Source organism: Acomys minous (genome assembly GCF_964271855.1).
Source record: "Acomys minous genome assembly, chromosome: 1".
Classification (NCBI taxonomy): domain Eukaryota; kingdom Metazoa; phylum Chordata; class Mammalia; order Rodentia; family Muridae; genus Acomys; species Acomys minous.
The window spans coordinates 95,863,922-95,880,418 of record NC_140483.1 but is presented as its reverse complement, the minus strand read 5'-3'; the positions used below and the strand labels follow the sequence as shown (position 1 = coordinate 95,880,418).

The window sequence follows — 16,497 nt, the reverse complement described above, 5'->3', positions numbered from 1 at the left end:
TACGGTTAAAATATGAGATGCAGTTTTATTGATGTCACATCTGCCCAAATTCCATATCCCAGTTCTGTCAGGCCAAAAGATTCAAGGTCCTGCCGTCACTACGGTCGGGCGACGGCTGCTGTCTCCTCGTCTTTGTGTGCCAGGCAATAATGTACCTCAGGAAGTGCCCTCAGTCTCTCTGCAGCCTAGACGGGGATGCAGAGCAATCAGGGAGAGTTGAGAGTCACCCAGATTGGTATGGAGTTCTGGGCCCAGGAAGTACTGAGGTGGGACTGGAAGACGGGTGACAAGGGCAGCTGGATCAGCCAGGGGGCGGAGTTGAGCGGCAACGCCTACATGTTTATGAGGCTCCTCAGGGTCCCGACTATGGAGATCCCTTGAGGAAGTGAGGGGAGGGGAGGAGGTAAGAACAGCCGGGATGCTCCGAGCCCTGACCTGTTCGGGCGTGAGGTCCCGCTGAGCCTGCGCAAGCATTTCATAGCCAACCATGAATTTCCGAACCGTGGCGGAGCGCAGGAGTGGAGGGTAGTAATGGGCATGCAGCTGCCAGTGGTCACAGTCGGCTCCGGCCTTTAACCCTGTGGGAGCCCCTGACAGGAAGAAGACAGACGCGATCAGGAAGACCCTTGGTCAAGGCTTCAGCCTAGCTCCTCCCCTAAACCAGGCTAGGTGCTTGAATACTACATCTCCCAGCATCTTCCACCAGGGAGTTCAAGCATTAGGGGGTCAAATTGCTCCGCCCCCCCCCTGCCAACCCCCACCCCCGCCCCAATCCCAGCACCATCTGCTCTGGTCACTTGTTTTAAGGCCACCAAATGTTTTAAGGCCTGGCAGGAATTGTAGCTCCCTGAGCGAGAACCCAGCAGCCCAGAAATAGTACCGGGGTCACCCCAACACCAAAAGCCTTACCGTGCCAGCCCATGGAGTATGGGAAGGATGTCTCAAATAGGTTGTCATACTTGGTCAAGAGCTTCTTCATGATGGTGGCTAGATCTGTAACCAGGGGCCCCGATTTTCAGCCTGGGGGGATGGATGCTGGCTCCACCCACCCTGACCGTTCTATTCAGCAGCCAGTCCCAGGGTCCTACCCGGGAGGCTCACCATCACGTTCGGCAGGGGTCAGCTCAGGTAGCCGCCGCACATGCCGCCGGGGCAACAACAGTGTCTGGAAAGGCCACACTGCCCAGAAGGGTACCAGGACTATCCAGTGCTCGCTGGTTAGGACCAACCGTTCCTGGACACACAGAATGGAAACGAGGTGTGAGTGAGGGGAGGGGGAGGGGAGGGGGAGCAGGGGAGGGGACAAGTATCAGGAAAGCAGAAGAGAGCTATCAGACTGAGCCTGTCCACTTCTACCACCACCCTAGTCCAAGGTCCTTCAGAAGACGGCCAATGCCCTGGCCTTTCACACACGTCTCTCTGGGATGGCAAAAAGGGTCAGAGACGCCTTGTGTCCCCAAGGCCCCCAGCTCCCTCCCACCTTCCTGAGGAGCTCTTGGCGGCCATATTCCAATAGTAAAGGCTCTCCATGCTGGCTGTGATAGCTCTGCTGGGTTCGCTCTTCGCGCTGGGCAATATCTGGCAGGAAGCTGCTGGCCCAAACCTGTCAAGGGGCAAAAAAACAAAGAAGAGCAGGGAAGCCCATTGTCTCTAAGGCCCCCTCACTACCAGTGTATCTCTTCTGCCCCGTCCCTTAATCTAGTTCTCCTATCCACAATGCCAGGCACGGACTCAGCCAAGAAAGCCGTTACAGTCCCGCGACACACTTACCTGGCAGTGGGGGTGGGGGTTGGAACAGCCCATCATGGCTCCTTTGTTTTCAAAGATCTGTTGGGTAAGGAGAAGAGAGACTTAGTCGGCAAAGAGACACCAGGTCAACCCCTTCCTGTCAATCTCCTGTGGAAGCAGTGATGCTAACTCCCCAAAAACCAAACTTCCGTCACCCCCCCCCTCACAGACCTGCACCCAAGGGTACTGGGCACCCAGCTCCTCTGTGACCGCGGCCCATGCATCGATGACAGCTCGGATCTCGGGGACTGACATGAGTGGCAGGGTCACATCCGACCAGGGGTGGAAACACATGACCTTACTAGGTGGTGAGGGAAAAGGAGATGACAGAGGGACAGGGATTGGTGGGGGGTGGGGAGCGCTAGGGGCAGGGCCCAAGCCCAGGTCTTGGTCTTCAACCCTGGGCTGGAGGTTGTGGGGAACCCATAGTTACCAAACTCCTCTGGCGGCCTCTGCTTGAAAGAGAGGATGGTCACTGGACCCTGAGATATAGAAAGAAAGAAAGAAAGAAAGAAAGAAAGAAAGAAAGAAAGAAAGAAAGAAAGAAAGAAAGCCATTACCGTTTGCAGCACAAGTTCCCCCGACACATCCAGTCTCTCCCCGCCCCCCACCCCACCCCCACAACAGCGATTAGTCTGAGCGTACCAGGATCCGGAGCATCGGGCTGCAGAGCCGGGAAGTCATTGTCAAACACGAAGGTGCCATTATAGTGAGGATTCACCTACTGACAGGAATAGGCTAGAAATACTACCACCTGGTGGGATTCCAAGGGCTACACAGGCTGCAAGGGGGAGGGCGAGGAAGGGCCACACTCTAAAGATCAGAAGGGTGATGGTGGCGCACATCTTTAATCCCAGCACTAGGGAGGCAGAGGCAGGCGGATCGCTGTGAATTCGAGGCCAGCCTGGTCTACAAAGCGAGTCCAGGACAGCCAAGGATACACAGAGAAACCATGTCTCAAAAAAAAAAGCAAAACAAAAAACAAACAAAACAAAACAACAACACAAAAAAAAACCCACCACCAAAAAAATAAATAAATAAAAATTTCTTGATGGGATATGACCCAAAAGGAGGAGGCCCACTGCTCCCTCTTGTGGGCGGAGGACAGCAACAAGGAAGAGCTTATTTCCTCGTAGTTCACGAGGTGGCTGTGTATTCGGGCTCACCTCCCCGTTGGCTCTCGTGGCCCCGGGACACAGAGGGTTGAGTGGGTCGTGGCGGGGCACCGTCTTCAGCAGCTGGGGCTCCATTTGTCCTTGCCAGGGCCGCTTCATGCGATGGGCTGACACTAACACCCACTCGTCCTGAAGCGGGTTGTAGCGAACATGCTGGTGTTCTGGGGAGATCAGTCGCTCAGGATCAGTCAGCAAAAGCTCCCAGTCCCTATGGCTTCCCACCCCCGAACAGCCGGAATGCCCTTAGCAGTCCCAAGCTCAGGGGCGCCCAGTCGGCGCAGGCTGGCGCAGGAGAGTTAAAGGGTTAAACCTCTGCCGTGCCACACAAGCCTGCAAGCCTTTCCTTCCTTCCCTCGGGCCCGCCACCCTTCCTGGGATTGGAGTGCGGACCCTGACGCTGGGACAAGAATTTCCAAGGGAGAGAGGAGGCTCGACTCCCCGCCGCAGCGGGTCCAGGCTGCCCAGCAATTTACCGCTAGCCCGGAAGGTCCCTGCCATGGTGTCCGCCTCTGACGCTTCCTGGCGCTGCTCCGCGTCGGCTCCGCTGCGCGACATAAGGCCACCTGAATTGACTTGAGGTCAGTCGGGAACGCCCGCGGGCCTAAGCTCAACATTCCTTTTTTTTTTTTTTTCCTCTCCCCCTTTCTCTCCCCACCCCGTCCCCCTTGACTCTCTCTGGATGATTGGCTAGCCGCCAACACGTGACTGGCCAGCCTGCCACTTGAGGGCGGGGCTCAGGACAGCCACGCCTCTCGCCGGGTGGTCTTGATAACCCACTTCACACCGGATTAGGGGCCGCTTCTCTGAAGTGCGTCTGTGATAAATAGTTGCTGTGCACGTTCGTCTGGCCACGGATTCAGCAAATATTTACTGGGCGGGGGGGGGGGGGTAATTTTCATAGGCGTAATGTAATGACTTTTGGTCATAGTCACCCTCCCCTGCTACTCTTTTCTTCTCACGCTTTGACACCTTTCTTCCCAGTGAGCTCCCTTATTTTCATTTTTGTCTTTTTGTGACCCACTGAGATTTGCTGCGAGTGCTTGCGTGAGCATAAGGGAAAATAGTTATTGGAACTTGGGTGACATTATCAGCTACGCCGCTGAAGGACACGCCTCCTGACAGCAACCTTTATCTGCCAATAGTCCCCTGGGCAAAGAACAGCAACATCCTGAACTCACAATGCCCCGGGTCACCAGTGGAGCAACTGTAGCAAAGAAGCAAGGTGGGGCACGGGTTGGAGCGTGGTGGCAAATGCCTTCAATCCCAGCAGAGGCAGAGGCAGGTGGATCCCTGTGAGTTCGAAGCCAGCCTGGTCTACAGAGCAAGCCCAGGACAGCCAAGACTACACAGAGAAACCCTGTCTCGAAACAAAAGAAAAGTTGGAGGCTGGAGGGGGGCTTGATCACTATAGATGAAGCCTGAAGCCTGCCCCTTCAGGCCGGCCTGGAGGTGTGAGTAGCTTACTAGAAAGACACCTCCATCCTCGTCAGCAGAAACGGGCTTCGGAAAGAAGAGCTGAGAAACGGAGTGTGGCAGGGTTCACCTGTGAGCCCAGCACTCTAGAGACAGAGACATGAGCTTGCAAGTTCAAGACCAGCCTGCACAGTTCTACATAGCAAGACCCAATCTATAAATAATAAAGTAAACAAAAAGAAGACGACAGACAGACAGACAGAAGCCAGACGCAGTGGTGTGTTCGCCCATTGTCGCAGCTACTCTAGAAGCCAAAGTGGATCATCGGAGCCCGCCTGTTCTAGACCATCCTGACCAATAGGATGAAGCCAGTCTCAAAAACAAGCAAAGGCCAGGCAGGGTGATACACACTGGTGTTTGGAAGGGCAGGGACAGGTGCCAAAACTACTTAAGAGAGACCCTGTCTCTCAAACAAAAGGGAAAAATAAATAAACATGAAAATGTGGGGCTCCCCAGACTGTGGAGATGCCTCAGCCTCTGTCTGGAAAACATCGTATGCATTCTCTCTTTTTATGATTTATTTGTTTTTTTTTTTTTTTATGTATGTGAGAATTCTTCTAGCATTTATGTCTGTGCAACCTGGAACTGGACTTACAGTTGGCTGTGAGCCACCATGTGGGTTCTGAGAATCGAACCCAGATCCTCTGAAAGAACAACAAATGTTCTCTTAAGAAAGTTTGATTTTGTTTAGAGGAAGTTTTTGGATTTGGTTTTGGGGCTTTGGGGTTTTTTTGTTTTGTTTTGGTTTGGTTTTTTTGTTTGTTTTTTGTTTTGTTTTTTGTTGTTGTTTTTTTTTTTTTTTTTTTTTTTTGCTTTGTTATTGTCTTCCTTCTTTTCTGAGACATGGTCTTATGTCTCCTAGACTGGCCTTGAACTCTCTACGTAAAAGCATGACTTTGAATTTGTCATTTTCCCGCTTCCACCCCCTGACTACTAGCATTATAGGAATGCAGGCTAGGCCGAGCCGGGCATAGTGGCAGCTGAGCTGCAAAAACTGGGTCATTGGTCATTGATATCTGCCCTAGAATCGTCAGTCTGGAATCTGAACAGGCCAGTAGTTAGAGGGCAGAGAGCAGGGACTGAACTGTGAGTTTTACCAGGACGAGGGCAGGAAAAGGGGACATGCTCTCTACTCCTTCAGTGGCTAGGCTGTGGCGCTGCTTTTACTCAGGAACATTGATGCTCCCATGTCACTCTTCTAGATCCAGCTAACTTCCTGATGCCCTGCAGGGCCGGGGCATCTTCCTACTTCCTTCTCTGTGTGTGTCTTTCCAGATCCTTTTTGTGGGCAGGGGCAGGGGGGATGGGGGAGCAGGAGAATGGTCTAGATAGGTCCTCTCCCTCCTAGGTGCCATATAGGATCTCTGCTGTGACACTTGGAGAAGATGGCTGTCATTCTCATCCTATTCATCCCCTCCTCAAGTCACTCAAAGCCATAGGATTTGGTGTTTTGCATTGTTTTGTTTGAGACAGGGTTTCTCTGTGTAGCCTTGGCTGCCCTGGACTCGCTTTGTAGATCAAACTGGCCTTGAATTTACAGAGATCCGCCTGCCTCTGCCTCCCAAGTGCTGGGATTAAAGGAGTGAGCCACCATGCCTGGCCTCATAGGATTTTTTTTTTCCAAGACAGGGTTTTTCTGTGTAGCCCTTGACTGTCCTGGAACTCACTCTGTAGACCAGGCTGGCCTCGAACTCAGAGATCCACCTGCCTTTGCCTTTGCCTTCAGAGTGCTGGGAATAAAAGAATGAGCCACCCACGCCTGGCAGGATTTCAATTTTATTTAATGGACCATGCTGGAAGGGATTTGTGAAAGACCAAAGAGGGAAGCTGTAGGCCTGATTGTCTCAGAAAATGTTTCTGCACGGAATGAAGGCAGAAGCCTGCTAGGCCCTGCTCTGGTATTGCTTGCATGGAGGTTGGGCTGTTACAGCAACTAAGATTACTTACTCTAACTCATGTAGACAAGAGACATATTTCTATCTAAAGTGCAGCTAGTAGTTGCGTCTGAGAAAAATGGGATGTATTTATTTATGAGAAACTCGGTGGTGAAATATGAAAAGGGAATTAACTAGAGGGTGCAAGTGGTCTTAGAAAAGGACCAATTTAAGAATGACAAAGAAAGCCGGGCGTGGTGGCGCACTCCTTTAATCCCAGCATTTGGGAGGCAGAGGCAGGCGGATCGCTGTGAGTTCGAGGCCAGCCTGGTCTACAAAGTGAGTTCAGGACAGCCAAGGCTACACAGAGAAACCCTGTCTCGGGGGGGTGGGCTGGGGGGGGGAGAAAGAAAAGAAAAAGAAAAAGAAATGACAAACATGCTAGAGACTGTTCAAAACATGTCTCCTCAACCTGTCCCTCTCCCCTAGATTTCGCAAAACAAAACAAGGATGCCATAGTCCATCTCTCCAGCCTTTACTTTCTGCTGTACAATATATTGCAACATGAGCAAACAAAAGGGCAACAGAAAATGATTTATTAGAATGGCTTAGAGGCCGCACGCATGCTAGTCCAACAATGGCTGTGCACCAGAGAGGGTTCAAGAATCTCACAAACACCCACTGTTCAGTCCACGAGGCTGGATGTCTCAGCTGGTCTTCAGTACACACTGAAATCCCAAGGAAGTAGGCTCTAAGGCCGGTGAGGGGGATGGACTTGCCATCAAGACGGAGAGGCTGACAGCAGAAGGTGTGGTCCAGATTAACAGTGTATCTTCCCACCTCAAAGATCTGGATTAGAAGTAGGCCTTCCAACTGCAAATGACTTAACTAAGGGGGAAAAAAATCCCTCACAGGTGTGCCCACTCCTGGAATTTTTAAATTCCAGATGTGGTTAAATTGACAAGCAAGAACAGCCATCGCAGGGTGGGGAGATTGTTCAGTGGCTAAAAGCACTGGCTGCTCTTCCAGAGGTCCTGAGTTCAAATCCCAGCAACCACATAGTGGCTCACAACCGTCTCTAATGGGATCCGATGCCCTCTTCTGTCTGATGCCTCTTATGTCATGCATGCAAATAAAACATTCACATATATAAATAAATAAACAACGACAACAAAAAAAGACTAGCCACACAATAGGTGTTGTGTAACTGTTTCCTCCTAGGATGGAAACATCCCATCCTATAAGGAGCTCCTTGAAGCCAGGCAGTGGTGGTGGTGCACGCCTTTAATCCCAGCACTCGGGAGGCAGAGGCAGGCGGATCGCTGTGAGTTCGAGGCCAGCCTGGTCTACAAAGTGAGTCCAGGACAGCTAAGGCTAACACAGAGAAACTCCGTCTCAAAAAACCAAAAGGATAAAATAAAATAAAATAAAGAAGCTCCTTGAGCAGGAAGGTAAACATTTCAAACAGCATCAGCAAGTCCCTGAAACTGACCAAATTCACGAGGCCCCTCCCTGCCAGAGTGAACAGCAAACACTGAGAGTCCTCAGACAAAATGAAGCTGAGCTGCAAAGAGGACTCTGATTTTTTGGAGACAGGGTTTCTCTGTGTAGCCTTGGCTGTCCTCGACTCCCTTTGCAAAGAAGGCTCTTGAGACCAGACCAGCTCCCTGGAAGAAGCAGAAACCTGCCGAGCTGCCTGGAAGAGGTTCAGACCCACTGAACCACGTGGAAAGGTCCCCCCCTTCCGGCCTGTGGAACTGTCTGCAGCCTCTGCAGTATGTCCCAGCTTCCCAGCTTTTTTTGTGAGTTGTCAACCATGTTGGAGTGAGCTTCAGTAATGCAGTTCTCTTTGAGTCATTTCTGATTCTGGAAGCGACCCCAATACAACTCATTGGTCCACCAAATTGGATTTTGGTGGTATTCGTACTCTGGACTGTCATGCGTTCCCTATCTAGTGGTGGTGGGTCTCCCCAGGAAACATCTTGTCTGTAACTGGCAAAGGTGAAAAAAAAAAATAAGGCATAGAATTTCACATTTTTTTTTTTAAACTTTACTGCCTGGCGGTGGTGGCGCACACATTTACTCCCAGCACTTGGGAGGCAGAGGCAGGCGGATCTCTGAGTTCGCGGCCAGCCTGGTCTACAGAGTGAGCTCCAGGACAGCCAAGGCTACAAAGAGGAACCCTGCATACATGTCAGTGTGCCATGTGTGTGCAGCTCCCATGGAGGCCAGGAGGAGTCAGGTGCACTGGGACCGAGATACAAAGGTTGTGAGGTACTATGTACCTGCTAGGAAGCCAGCCAGGTCCTCCAGAGGAGCAGCCAGTGCTCTCAACCACTGAGGCGCCTCTCCAGCCCCAAGATTTCACATGTTTTCAGAAACTAGAAACACCATACAGTGTTTCCGCTTCCATTTCGTTGTCCAGAATAAAATCACACAGTACATGGCCCTATCTGATTACAGAGGATAATTGTGGGATGTACTCTGATCCTTCAAGAGCAAAAGGAAGTGACTCTGCCACATACTTCTACTGAAAAAGCCTTGAATCCCTTGGCTACATTTGACTATACTGAGCCTTCGTCCCACCACTCCTATGCATAAGGCTAGATTCTTCTAGCTCCTTCGTGGGCTTGGTTGCTGTTGTTGTTGCTGCTGCTGCTGCTGTTTTGACGTGGCCTCCCTCCTGTGACCTATGCTGACTCCACAGCTAAGGATGACCTTGAACTACAGATCCTCGTGCCCTTCCTGCCCAAGTTCTAGAAAAACAAGTGTGTGCCACCACTCCCAAGCCTTATGTTGTCTTTTTGTAACTAACACATATAGCCCTAATATGTGCTGGGCACTAATTACTTTAAAATATTAATTCATTTAATGATAATAATAATAATGAAGGTATGGCCTATGAAGCAGATACTTTTATTTATTTATTTTATGTTAGAGATAAAGCAGTCAATACATACTCTTTTTTTTTGTTTTGTTTTGTTTTTCGAGACAGGGTCTCTCTGTGTATCCTCGACTGTCCTGGACTCGCTTTGTAGACCAGGATGACCTCGAACTCACAGCGATCCGCCTGCCTCTGCCTCCCAAATGCTGGGATTAAAGGCGTGGGCCACCACCGCCCGGCTGTCAATACATACTGTTAAATGCTAAGACATACGTGCTCTCTTCCTTGAATCTTATTCCAATTTTTGCTCCCCTCTTCTATGTAGCCCAGAACCATCTGCGTCAAAATCTAGTCCCATAGCTCCCCAGTGGATAAGTCTATTTGGTTTAAAAAGCCTTTCGCATTTTTGTGCTCCAGAACTTAGAATGAGCTGTAGCCTTAGAGAAAACCCTATGTTAAACAAGCATGTCGGTTCACTCCTTTAACGCCAACACCGTGGTGGAGGCAAAGACAGGAGGATCCGGGTGAGGCCAGCCTAGTCTACATAGCAAGTACCCGGCCAGCTAGGGCTACATTGCAAGAGCCTGTGTAAAATATTACACATATATACATATATTTACATATGCTGTCTCACCCCTCTGCCCTTTTGACTCTTGGAGTGGTTCCCAAACACCCTCCTCTTCCAGGGACAGCCACCGCTTCTGGAAGGCCTATCCCTAACTCTCCAGTTGGCACTACCTCCTCTTCGCTTCTGTGCTAGCGAAAGCTAGAAAGCTCTACTTCTGGGTTCGCCGGCCCAGGCGGGTCAGTCCATTCTAGATCTTCCTCGCAGTTCACCTCCCCCGCTAGCCCACCTCCACCCCATCCCCGCAAAAATGAGCCTGGAGCTTGGCCGGGGGGGGGGGGGGGGGGGGGAGGGGAGGGGGCGGAGAAACACCAGGACTGAACACTTGAGCCCCGCCCCCTCACCGCTACAGACCGCGCCACCCAACCCCTATGCTCGCCTCGCTAGAAAATGGTTCAACCCAGAGGGCGGTGCTAAGTGATTCGGGGCGTCGCGATTGGTCCGGGCGAGCCGTACCACGGTGTCGAGGGAAGGGGGGGGCGCGCCCGTGGGCAGCGGCTTTTTGGAGGCTGTGAGTACACAACCTGCGGCCCCGGTTGTTGAGTCTCGCTGCTGGCGTTTGCAGGCTGCCCGCTGGGATGCAGTGGGCGGTGGGCCGGCGCTGGGCATGGGTCACCTTGCTCCTGGCTGTTGGCGCGGTGCTGACCCAGGCCGTCTGGCTGTGGCTGGGCACGCAGAACTTCGTCTTCCAGAGAGAAGAGATAGCGCAGCTTGCTCGACAGTATGCGGGTGAGCTGGGGGGGAGGGCCCCGGCACGGAGCGCAGCTGCGCTTCTCCGAGAAGCGCGTCTAACCCCCTCCAAGCCCCGGACCCGGACCCTCGGGATGGCCTCACCCCACGCCTCTCCCTCCCCCCCTCCTTTTTCCCCCCTTTTGCATCAGGGCTGGACCATGAGCTGGCCTTCTCTCGGCTGATCGTGGAGCTGCGGAGGCTGCACCCAGGCCACGTGCTGCCGGATGAGGAGCTGCAGTGGGTGTTCGTGAACGCGGGCGGCTGGATGGGCGCCATGTGCCTCCTGCACGCCTCGCTGTCTGAGTACGTGCTGCTCTTCGGCACCGCTCTGGGCTCCCGTGGACACTCGGGTCAGTGTTGGCGGTGGGCCGGGTTGGGGAGGCTGGGTGCCCTCCCATCCTGAGCTTGTGTGTCGACAGAGATACCCTGATGGTCGATGTCTGGTTTGTTGTTGCTCAGGGAGATACTGGGCTGAGATCTCCGACACCATCATCTCTGGCACCTTCCACCAGTGGAGAGAGGGCACCACGAAAAGTGAGGTCTTCTACCCAGGTGAGTGAGGAAGCTGTGCCCGCCCTCGAGCCGGAGAGGGGCGTTAAGACAGACGTGGAAAGGGCGTAATGAGGAAGCCTACCCAATGGTTTCCTTCCTTCCCTCCCTGGTAAGCCACAGGTGTTTAGTTAGGGCAGACCCGAGGAACTCGGCTGCTTTCATCTGTTAAAGGAAACAGAACATGGCAGTTTCCGGTCATAGAGGGCTGATTTTTTTTTTTTAAATCGGCCTGTTTGACCCAACTGTTATCCCAGCAGTTGTTTGGGAGACACTTATACCCAAACGTTAAGACAGACATTCATTTCCCATCTTTCTTTTTAAACTAGTGAGGCAATTTGGGGTTTTGGTGTTTGTTTGTTTTGTACTTTTGTTGTTTTCAAATTTTTATTTGTTTTTATGCGTCTGGGTGTTTTGCCTACGTTTATGTCTGAGCACCAGGTCAAGCCTTCAAAAGAGGGCAACTGATCCCTGAGACTGAAATTACCAAAACTGTTGCGAACCATCAAGTGGGTGCTGGGATTGAACCCAGGACCCTGGGAGAGCAGCCAGTGAGTGCTCTTAACTACTGAGCCTTTGTTGTTTAAAAGAAGAAAGGTGGAGGGGGGCGAAGTTTTGGACTAGTCAGTGTAAAGTTGTAAGCATCAAGCTTTGTGACTGAACAGCTACACTTATCAGGGAGCCTAGGGAGCCTAGTAACCACGCCCCCCCTGTCAAATTAGCCCAGCTCACGGTTCACAACATTTCCACTAGATATGAGTAAGGCTTGGGAATACAGATGCCCCTGACTTCCATTTTATTAATTTTATTAGCCTGTAGCTATGGGGGTGGGGTGGCCTTCTATAGTCGTATCCCAAGAGAGGACATGGACCAGGAAATGCTATAGACTATCTTGGACTAGACATTTTTAGTCTCTCTTTTCCCCTCTGATTGGACAGCCAGGCCATCGGGGTAGAGTTTTTTTCTTTCTTGAAACTTTCTTTCCATTCCCCGCCTCTACAGTGATAGCCCATAGGCTAGGGAGGTGCAGTGTAAAAGGCAGTGGCAGAGCTAGGCTCCTGAGGCTGTTTTCTGTCTGTCACCACCCCCCCTCCCAGGAGAGACTGTTGTGCATGGCCCTGGAGAGGCAACAGCTGTCGAGTGGGGACCAAACACATGGATGGTGGAGTACGGCAGAGGTGTCATCCCGTCTACCCTGGCCTTTGCACTAGCTGACACGGTCTTCAGCACCCAGGACTTCCTCACCCTCTTTTATACACTTCGCTCCTACGCCAGGGGCCTCCGGCTTGAGCTCACCACCTACCTCTTCGGCCAAGACCCCTGACGAGCCAGGTCTGAGGGGGAGACCTGCGGATGGACAGGAGCAGGCAGGACCATGTTCATCGACTTTGCTGGAACTCATGTACACAGACGGCAGCATATACCACACAGCTAATTAAGTCCCTGTTGTGTGAGGAAGGACATACATACTTCAACATCCAAGACACACCTCTTTGGGAGCAAACGAGACACATAGAGATGCTAAGACTTGTGTGTACTGTAAGGTCATGCACTCACGTCCATCCAGAGTTCCCCACATATATTCCGGGGTGGGGGGTGGTCATGTTTGAACCCGTATCACAAGCTTGACTCACTCACTGACTCAGAGCTTCCTGCTGGCTTTCAGGGCTCTGAGGTTAAGGACTGGGGTAGATGTTAACACGTCACCTCAGTCCCGTAGTGATCTTGGGTAAAGGAGAAGAGGAGCTGCCCTTGGGAGACCCCCCCCCTCTTTCACATGCAGCTAGGCTGCCCTTCCCTTTATCTCCCCTCTCCTCACCATATGCCTTATCTTCCATTCCACTCCCCTGCTATGCAAGCACCCCTGCGGCTTGTCCTCCATGCCCCCCAGCCAGCAACCAGCACAGCTGGGAGAGCGGAGGGATGTTCAGAGTGCTAAAGGGAAGGACGGTCCTCCATCTCGGACACCCCTGCAGCCGGGGTAAATGGGAAAGCTGGCTTAAGCCCAGGGCTCAGAGAGGTAAAACCTGGGTCCAAGGAGGCCCCCCCATTCCAAAAGAAGCCTTTAGTATGTGTGCACACCCTATCAATTTTCCAGACGTTTCTGTTGCATTCCCTGTCTACCTGTCCATCACTGTTAATAAAAACATTGTTAAACAGTTCCACTTCCTTGTGTGTCTGAACAGCAGGGAAGGCTGCCGCGTCCTAAGAATTTAGGCCAGAGCCTTACGCGTGCTGGGCAAGCGCTGTATTAGCCGCAACCCTAGAAGGCTCCCGAGTCTCCAGCTGACTGGGTGGCATCTGTCTGAGGTAAGTTTTCGAATATGAGATAACTGAGGCCTGTGTGTTGTCTCCTCTCAGTTCAGCCCTGGCAGGTGGGTCCTGAGAGTTTAACCCTAAGTGGCCATGGGGTGGCAGTGTGCTCCCACTTTGGGGTTGAAACAGCTTGATTTTCTTGTGGGCTCCCAGAGTATGGGGTACAGCCACACTTGGAGCAAGAGTTCATGTGCTCTGGTTTGCCTTTGACCCAGCACTTTCGGGGAGCTCCTGCCTGGGGCAGAAACGGACCAAGCTCAAGGCAGATGGAGCCAAAAGCACACGCACTCCCAAGGACCCTGTTCATGGCTTTTTTTTACCCCCCTAGCCACCAAATTTGCATCACCTTTAGCCTGGTCTTATTTAGGTTGAATAAGGTCCAGACCATTCCTATTTCTTGGACTTGATAAATTAATATTGGAAGTTAAACATTCTAAAATACACAAATACATACATACATACATACATACATACATACATACATACATAAACGTATTTGACGACAACATCAAAAATCTAGTCAGGCATAGTGAGTGGCTCGTGCCTGTAATCACAGCATTTGTGAGGCAGAGGCAAGAGGATCTGCAAACTCCATGCCAGCCAGGTGTACACAGTGGGTACAGACCAGCCTGGACTACAGAATAAGACTGTATCCCAAACAATAAGAAGCATCAGCAATTTTTATTTTTGTTTTCAAGACAGGGTTTTTCTGTGTATCTTTGGCTGTCCTGGGCTTGATTTGTAGACTAGGCTGGCCTCAAAGTCACAGCCATCCACCTGCCTCTGCCTCCTAAGTGCTGGGATTATAAGCATGTGCCACAGTGCCTGGCTAGCATCAACAATTTTAAGTGTGCAGCTCTAAATATAAAACCCAGGCAAATTGGCTACCTTGATGCCTTCCCCGCAAACCCACATTACCACCATGTTGGCTGTGACAAACTTCGCCTCTAGTCTAGAAACACGTACATCAGGGATGTCCCATCACCATCTTATAAAGGACTCTCCTCCCCACCCCCATCTCTGTTGCTAAAGCCACTGGTCATTTCATAGTTTTTTGTTTTTGTTTTTTGTTTTTTGATACAGAGTTTCTCTGTGTAACAGAGCCCTGGCTGTCTGGGAACTTACTCATAGGCTGGCCTTGAATTCACAGAAATCCACCTCCGTTTCCCTGGTGAAATCTCTACTGGGACTAAAGGCGTGCGCCACCGCCCCCAGCCCCGTCTCATAGTTCCTAACTTTTGTTGGTGGTCCTGACGCTCAAATCTAAGAGCTTGGACACTCTAAGTTCATATCCAACCACTTAGTGCCATGGCCCTCAACTTTGTTTTGATGTAGATAATATCTCTTTAAAAAAATTTGGCTTCAAGGATAATTTTTGTTTTCTTTATTGATACTTTTTTCTTTCTTTTCTTTTTTTTTTTTTTTTTTTTTTTTGAGACAGGCTTTCACTGTGTAGTCTTAGCTGTCCTGGACTTGCTTTGTTGAGCGGGTGGCCTTGAACTCACAGAGATCCACCTGCCTCTTCCTTCCTGAGTGCTGGGATTAAAGGTCTGTGGCACCGCCACACTCAGCATTTTCTTTCTTTATTCACAGCTCCTTATCTTCTGCATAGCAGAAGAGGGCATCAGATCATGTTAGAGATGGTTGTGGGCCACCATGTGGTTGCTGGGAGTTGAACTCAGGATCTCTGGAAGAGCAGGACAGTGCTCTTAACCTCTGAGCCATCTCTCCAGCCACCTCTTCTTGTAACTTTAAATGCAGTCTACAGGGCTGAAGGATAGCTCAGTCAGTAAAAGTGCATGCTACAAAGCATGAGGTCCTGCATTCAGATCCTAGCTGTACCCATGTAAAAAGCTGGGCATGGCCATGTGCCTATAACCCCAGTGATGTGAAAGGTGTACACATGGGTATTGCTGAGGTTTGCCAGTCCATAACCTACTTCCAGGTTCAGTGAGGTACCTGGTCTCAAGGGAATAAGGCGAAAAGAATTAGAGTAGGGCCCCCAGTGTCCTCTGGCTTCAGCACGGATACACCCAAAATAGGTAACATCTACATATCTTGTTGTTTGTTTTGTTTTGTTTTTCGAGACAAGGTTTCTCTGTGTAGCCTTGGCTGTCCTGGACTCCCTTTGTAGACCAGGTTGGCCCCCACTCACAAGGATCCACATGCCTCTGCCTCACAAGTGCTGGAATAAAAGGTGTGCACCACCACACCCATCTACATATCTTTTTGTTTGCTTATTTTGTTTTTGGGGGGTGTGTGTGTGTGTGTGTGTGTGTGTGTGTGTGTGTGTGTGTGTGTGTGTTTAGACAGGGCTTCACTGTGTAGCCCTGGCTGTCCTGGACCGGGGTGTAGACCAGGGTGACCTCAAACTCAGATCCACCCGCCTCTGCCTTTCAAGTGCTAGGATTAAAAGAATGAGCCACCACCACTCGGCTACATATGTTTTGTTTGTTTGTTTATTCTCTCATACAATACATCCTGACCACAGTTTCCCCTCCCCCCCCCTCTCCTCCCAGTCCCTGCCTCACTTCCCCTCTACCCCAGATCCATTCCTCTGTTTCCCTTCAGAAAAGAGCAGGCCTCCCAGGGACATCAGCCAAATACAGCATAACAAGTTACAATAAGACCAGGCACAAACCCTCATATTACAGGCGGATGAGGAAAAGGGTCCCGAAAGCGAGCAGGCAGCAGAGTCAGAGACAGCCCCTGCTTCCACAGTTAAGAGTACACCACAGCACCAAGCTGATAACCATGACCGATGTAGAAGACCACGCAGGCTCCAGGATTTGTCACTTCCGTTTCTGTGAGCCCTCAGTGGATTCTGTGGGCTGTGCTCTCCTGTGCCCTTGGCCTCTCTGGCTTGTACAATCTTTCCTCTCTCTGAGCTACATCCACACATCTTGACTCCTCTATCTGTGTGTCGTAGGGTTTCCATTGCTGTGAAGAGACGTGACCGAGGCAGTTCTTACAAAGGAAAGCATTTCATTTGGTCTGGCTTAGTTTCAGAGGTTTAGTCCACCATCATCATGGCAGGAAGCATGGAGGCGTGCAGGCAGACGTGGTGCTGGAGGAGCTGAG

The 16,497-nt window shown here is 51.1% G+C and overlaps 2 protein-coding genes across 4 annotated transcripts; one reads left to right on the top strand and one right to left on the bottom strand.

Annotated features, from left to right (window-relative positions):
• On the bottom strand, window positions 1-3,613 carry GALT (galactose-1-phosphate uridylyltransferase). Of its 3 annotated transcripts, none has more exons than XM_084793535.1 (11): window positions 3,437-3,613; window positions 2,955-3,124; window positions 2,434-2,509; window positions 2,222-2,270; window positions 1,960-2,089; window positions 1,771-1,827; window positions 1,481-1,603; window positions 1,102-1,234; window positions 910-993; window positions 436-590; window positions 1-185 (listed from the first exon to the last, which is right to left on the bottom strand). In XM_084793535.1, exons 1-11 carry the CDS (start codon window positions 3,516-3,518, stop codon window positions 99-101), a joined length of 1,146 nt encoding a protein of 381 aa, XP_084649661.1. In that variant the 5' UTR covers window positions 3,519-3,613; the 3' UTR covers window positions 1-98. The 3 variants fall into 3 exon arrangements, with proteins under 3 accessions (XP_084649661.1, XP_084649662.1, XP_084649663.1); XM_084793536.1 differs by having other exon boundaries at window positions 3,354-3,461; XM_084793537.1 differs by lacking the exons at window positions 1,960-2,089; window positions 2,955-3,124; window positions 3,437-3,613 and having other exon boundaries at window positions 2,434-2,481.
• Window positions 3,614-10,281: 6,668 nt separating this feature from the next.
• On the top strand, window positions 10,282-13,259 carry SIGMAR1 (sigma non-opioid intracellular receptor 1). The gene is made up of 4 exons (XM_084778806.1): window positions 10,282-10,548; window positions 10,701-10,901; window positions 11,011-11,103; window positions 12,198-13,259. The coding sequence occupies exons 1-4, from the start codon at window positions 10,398-10,400 to the stop codon at window positions 12,422-12,424; spliced, it is 672 nt and encodes a 223-aa protein (XP_084634932.1). The 5' UTR covers window positions 10,282-10,397; the 3' UTR covers window positions 12,425-13,259.
• The last annotated feature ends 3,238 nt before the right edge of the window (window positions 13,260-16,497 follow it).

Bases quoted from the DNA above. Each gene is read 5' to 3' on its own strand.
- GALT (XM_084793535.1), bottom strand. From the start codon at position 3,518: ATGTCGCGCAGCGGAGCCGACGCGGAGCAGCGCCAGGAAGCGTCAGAG. The intron at 2,090-2,221 runs GTAACTATGGGT...CTCACCACCTAG, and splicing joins GAGGCCGCCAGAGGAGTTTG to TAAGGTCATGTGTTTCCACC. The intron at 994-1,101 runs GTGAGCCTCCCG...CCCTGGTTACAG, and splicing joins GACCCCTGCCGAACGTGATG to ATCTAGCCACCATCATGAAG.
- SIGMAR1 (XM_084778806.1), top strand. From the start codon at position 10,398: ATGCAGTGGGCGGTGGGCCGGCGCTGGGCATGGGTCACCTTGCTCCTG. The intron at 10,549-10,700 runs GTGAGCTGGGGG...CTTTTGCATCAG, and splicing joins GCTTGCTCGACAGTATGCGG to GGCTGGACCATGAGCTGGCC. The intron at 11,104-12,197 runs GTGAGTGAGGAA...CCCCCCTCCCAG, and splicing joins AAGTGAGGTCTTCTACCCAG to GAGAGACTGTTGTGCATGGC.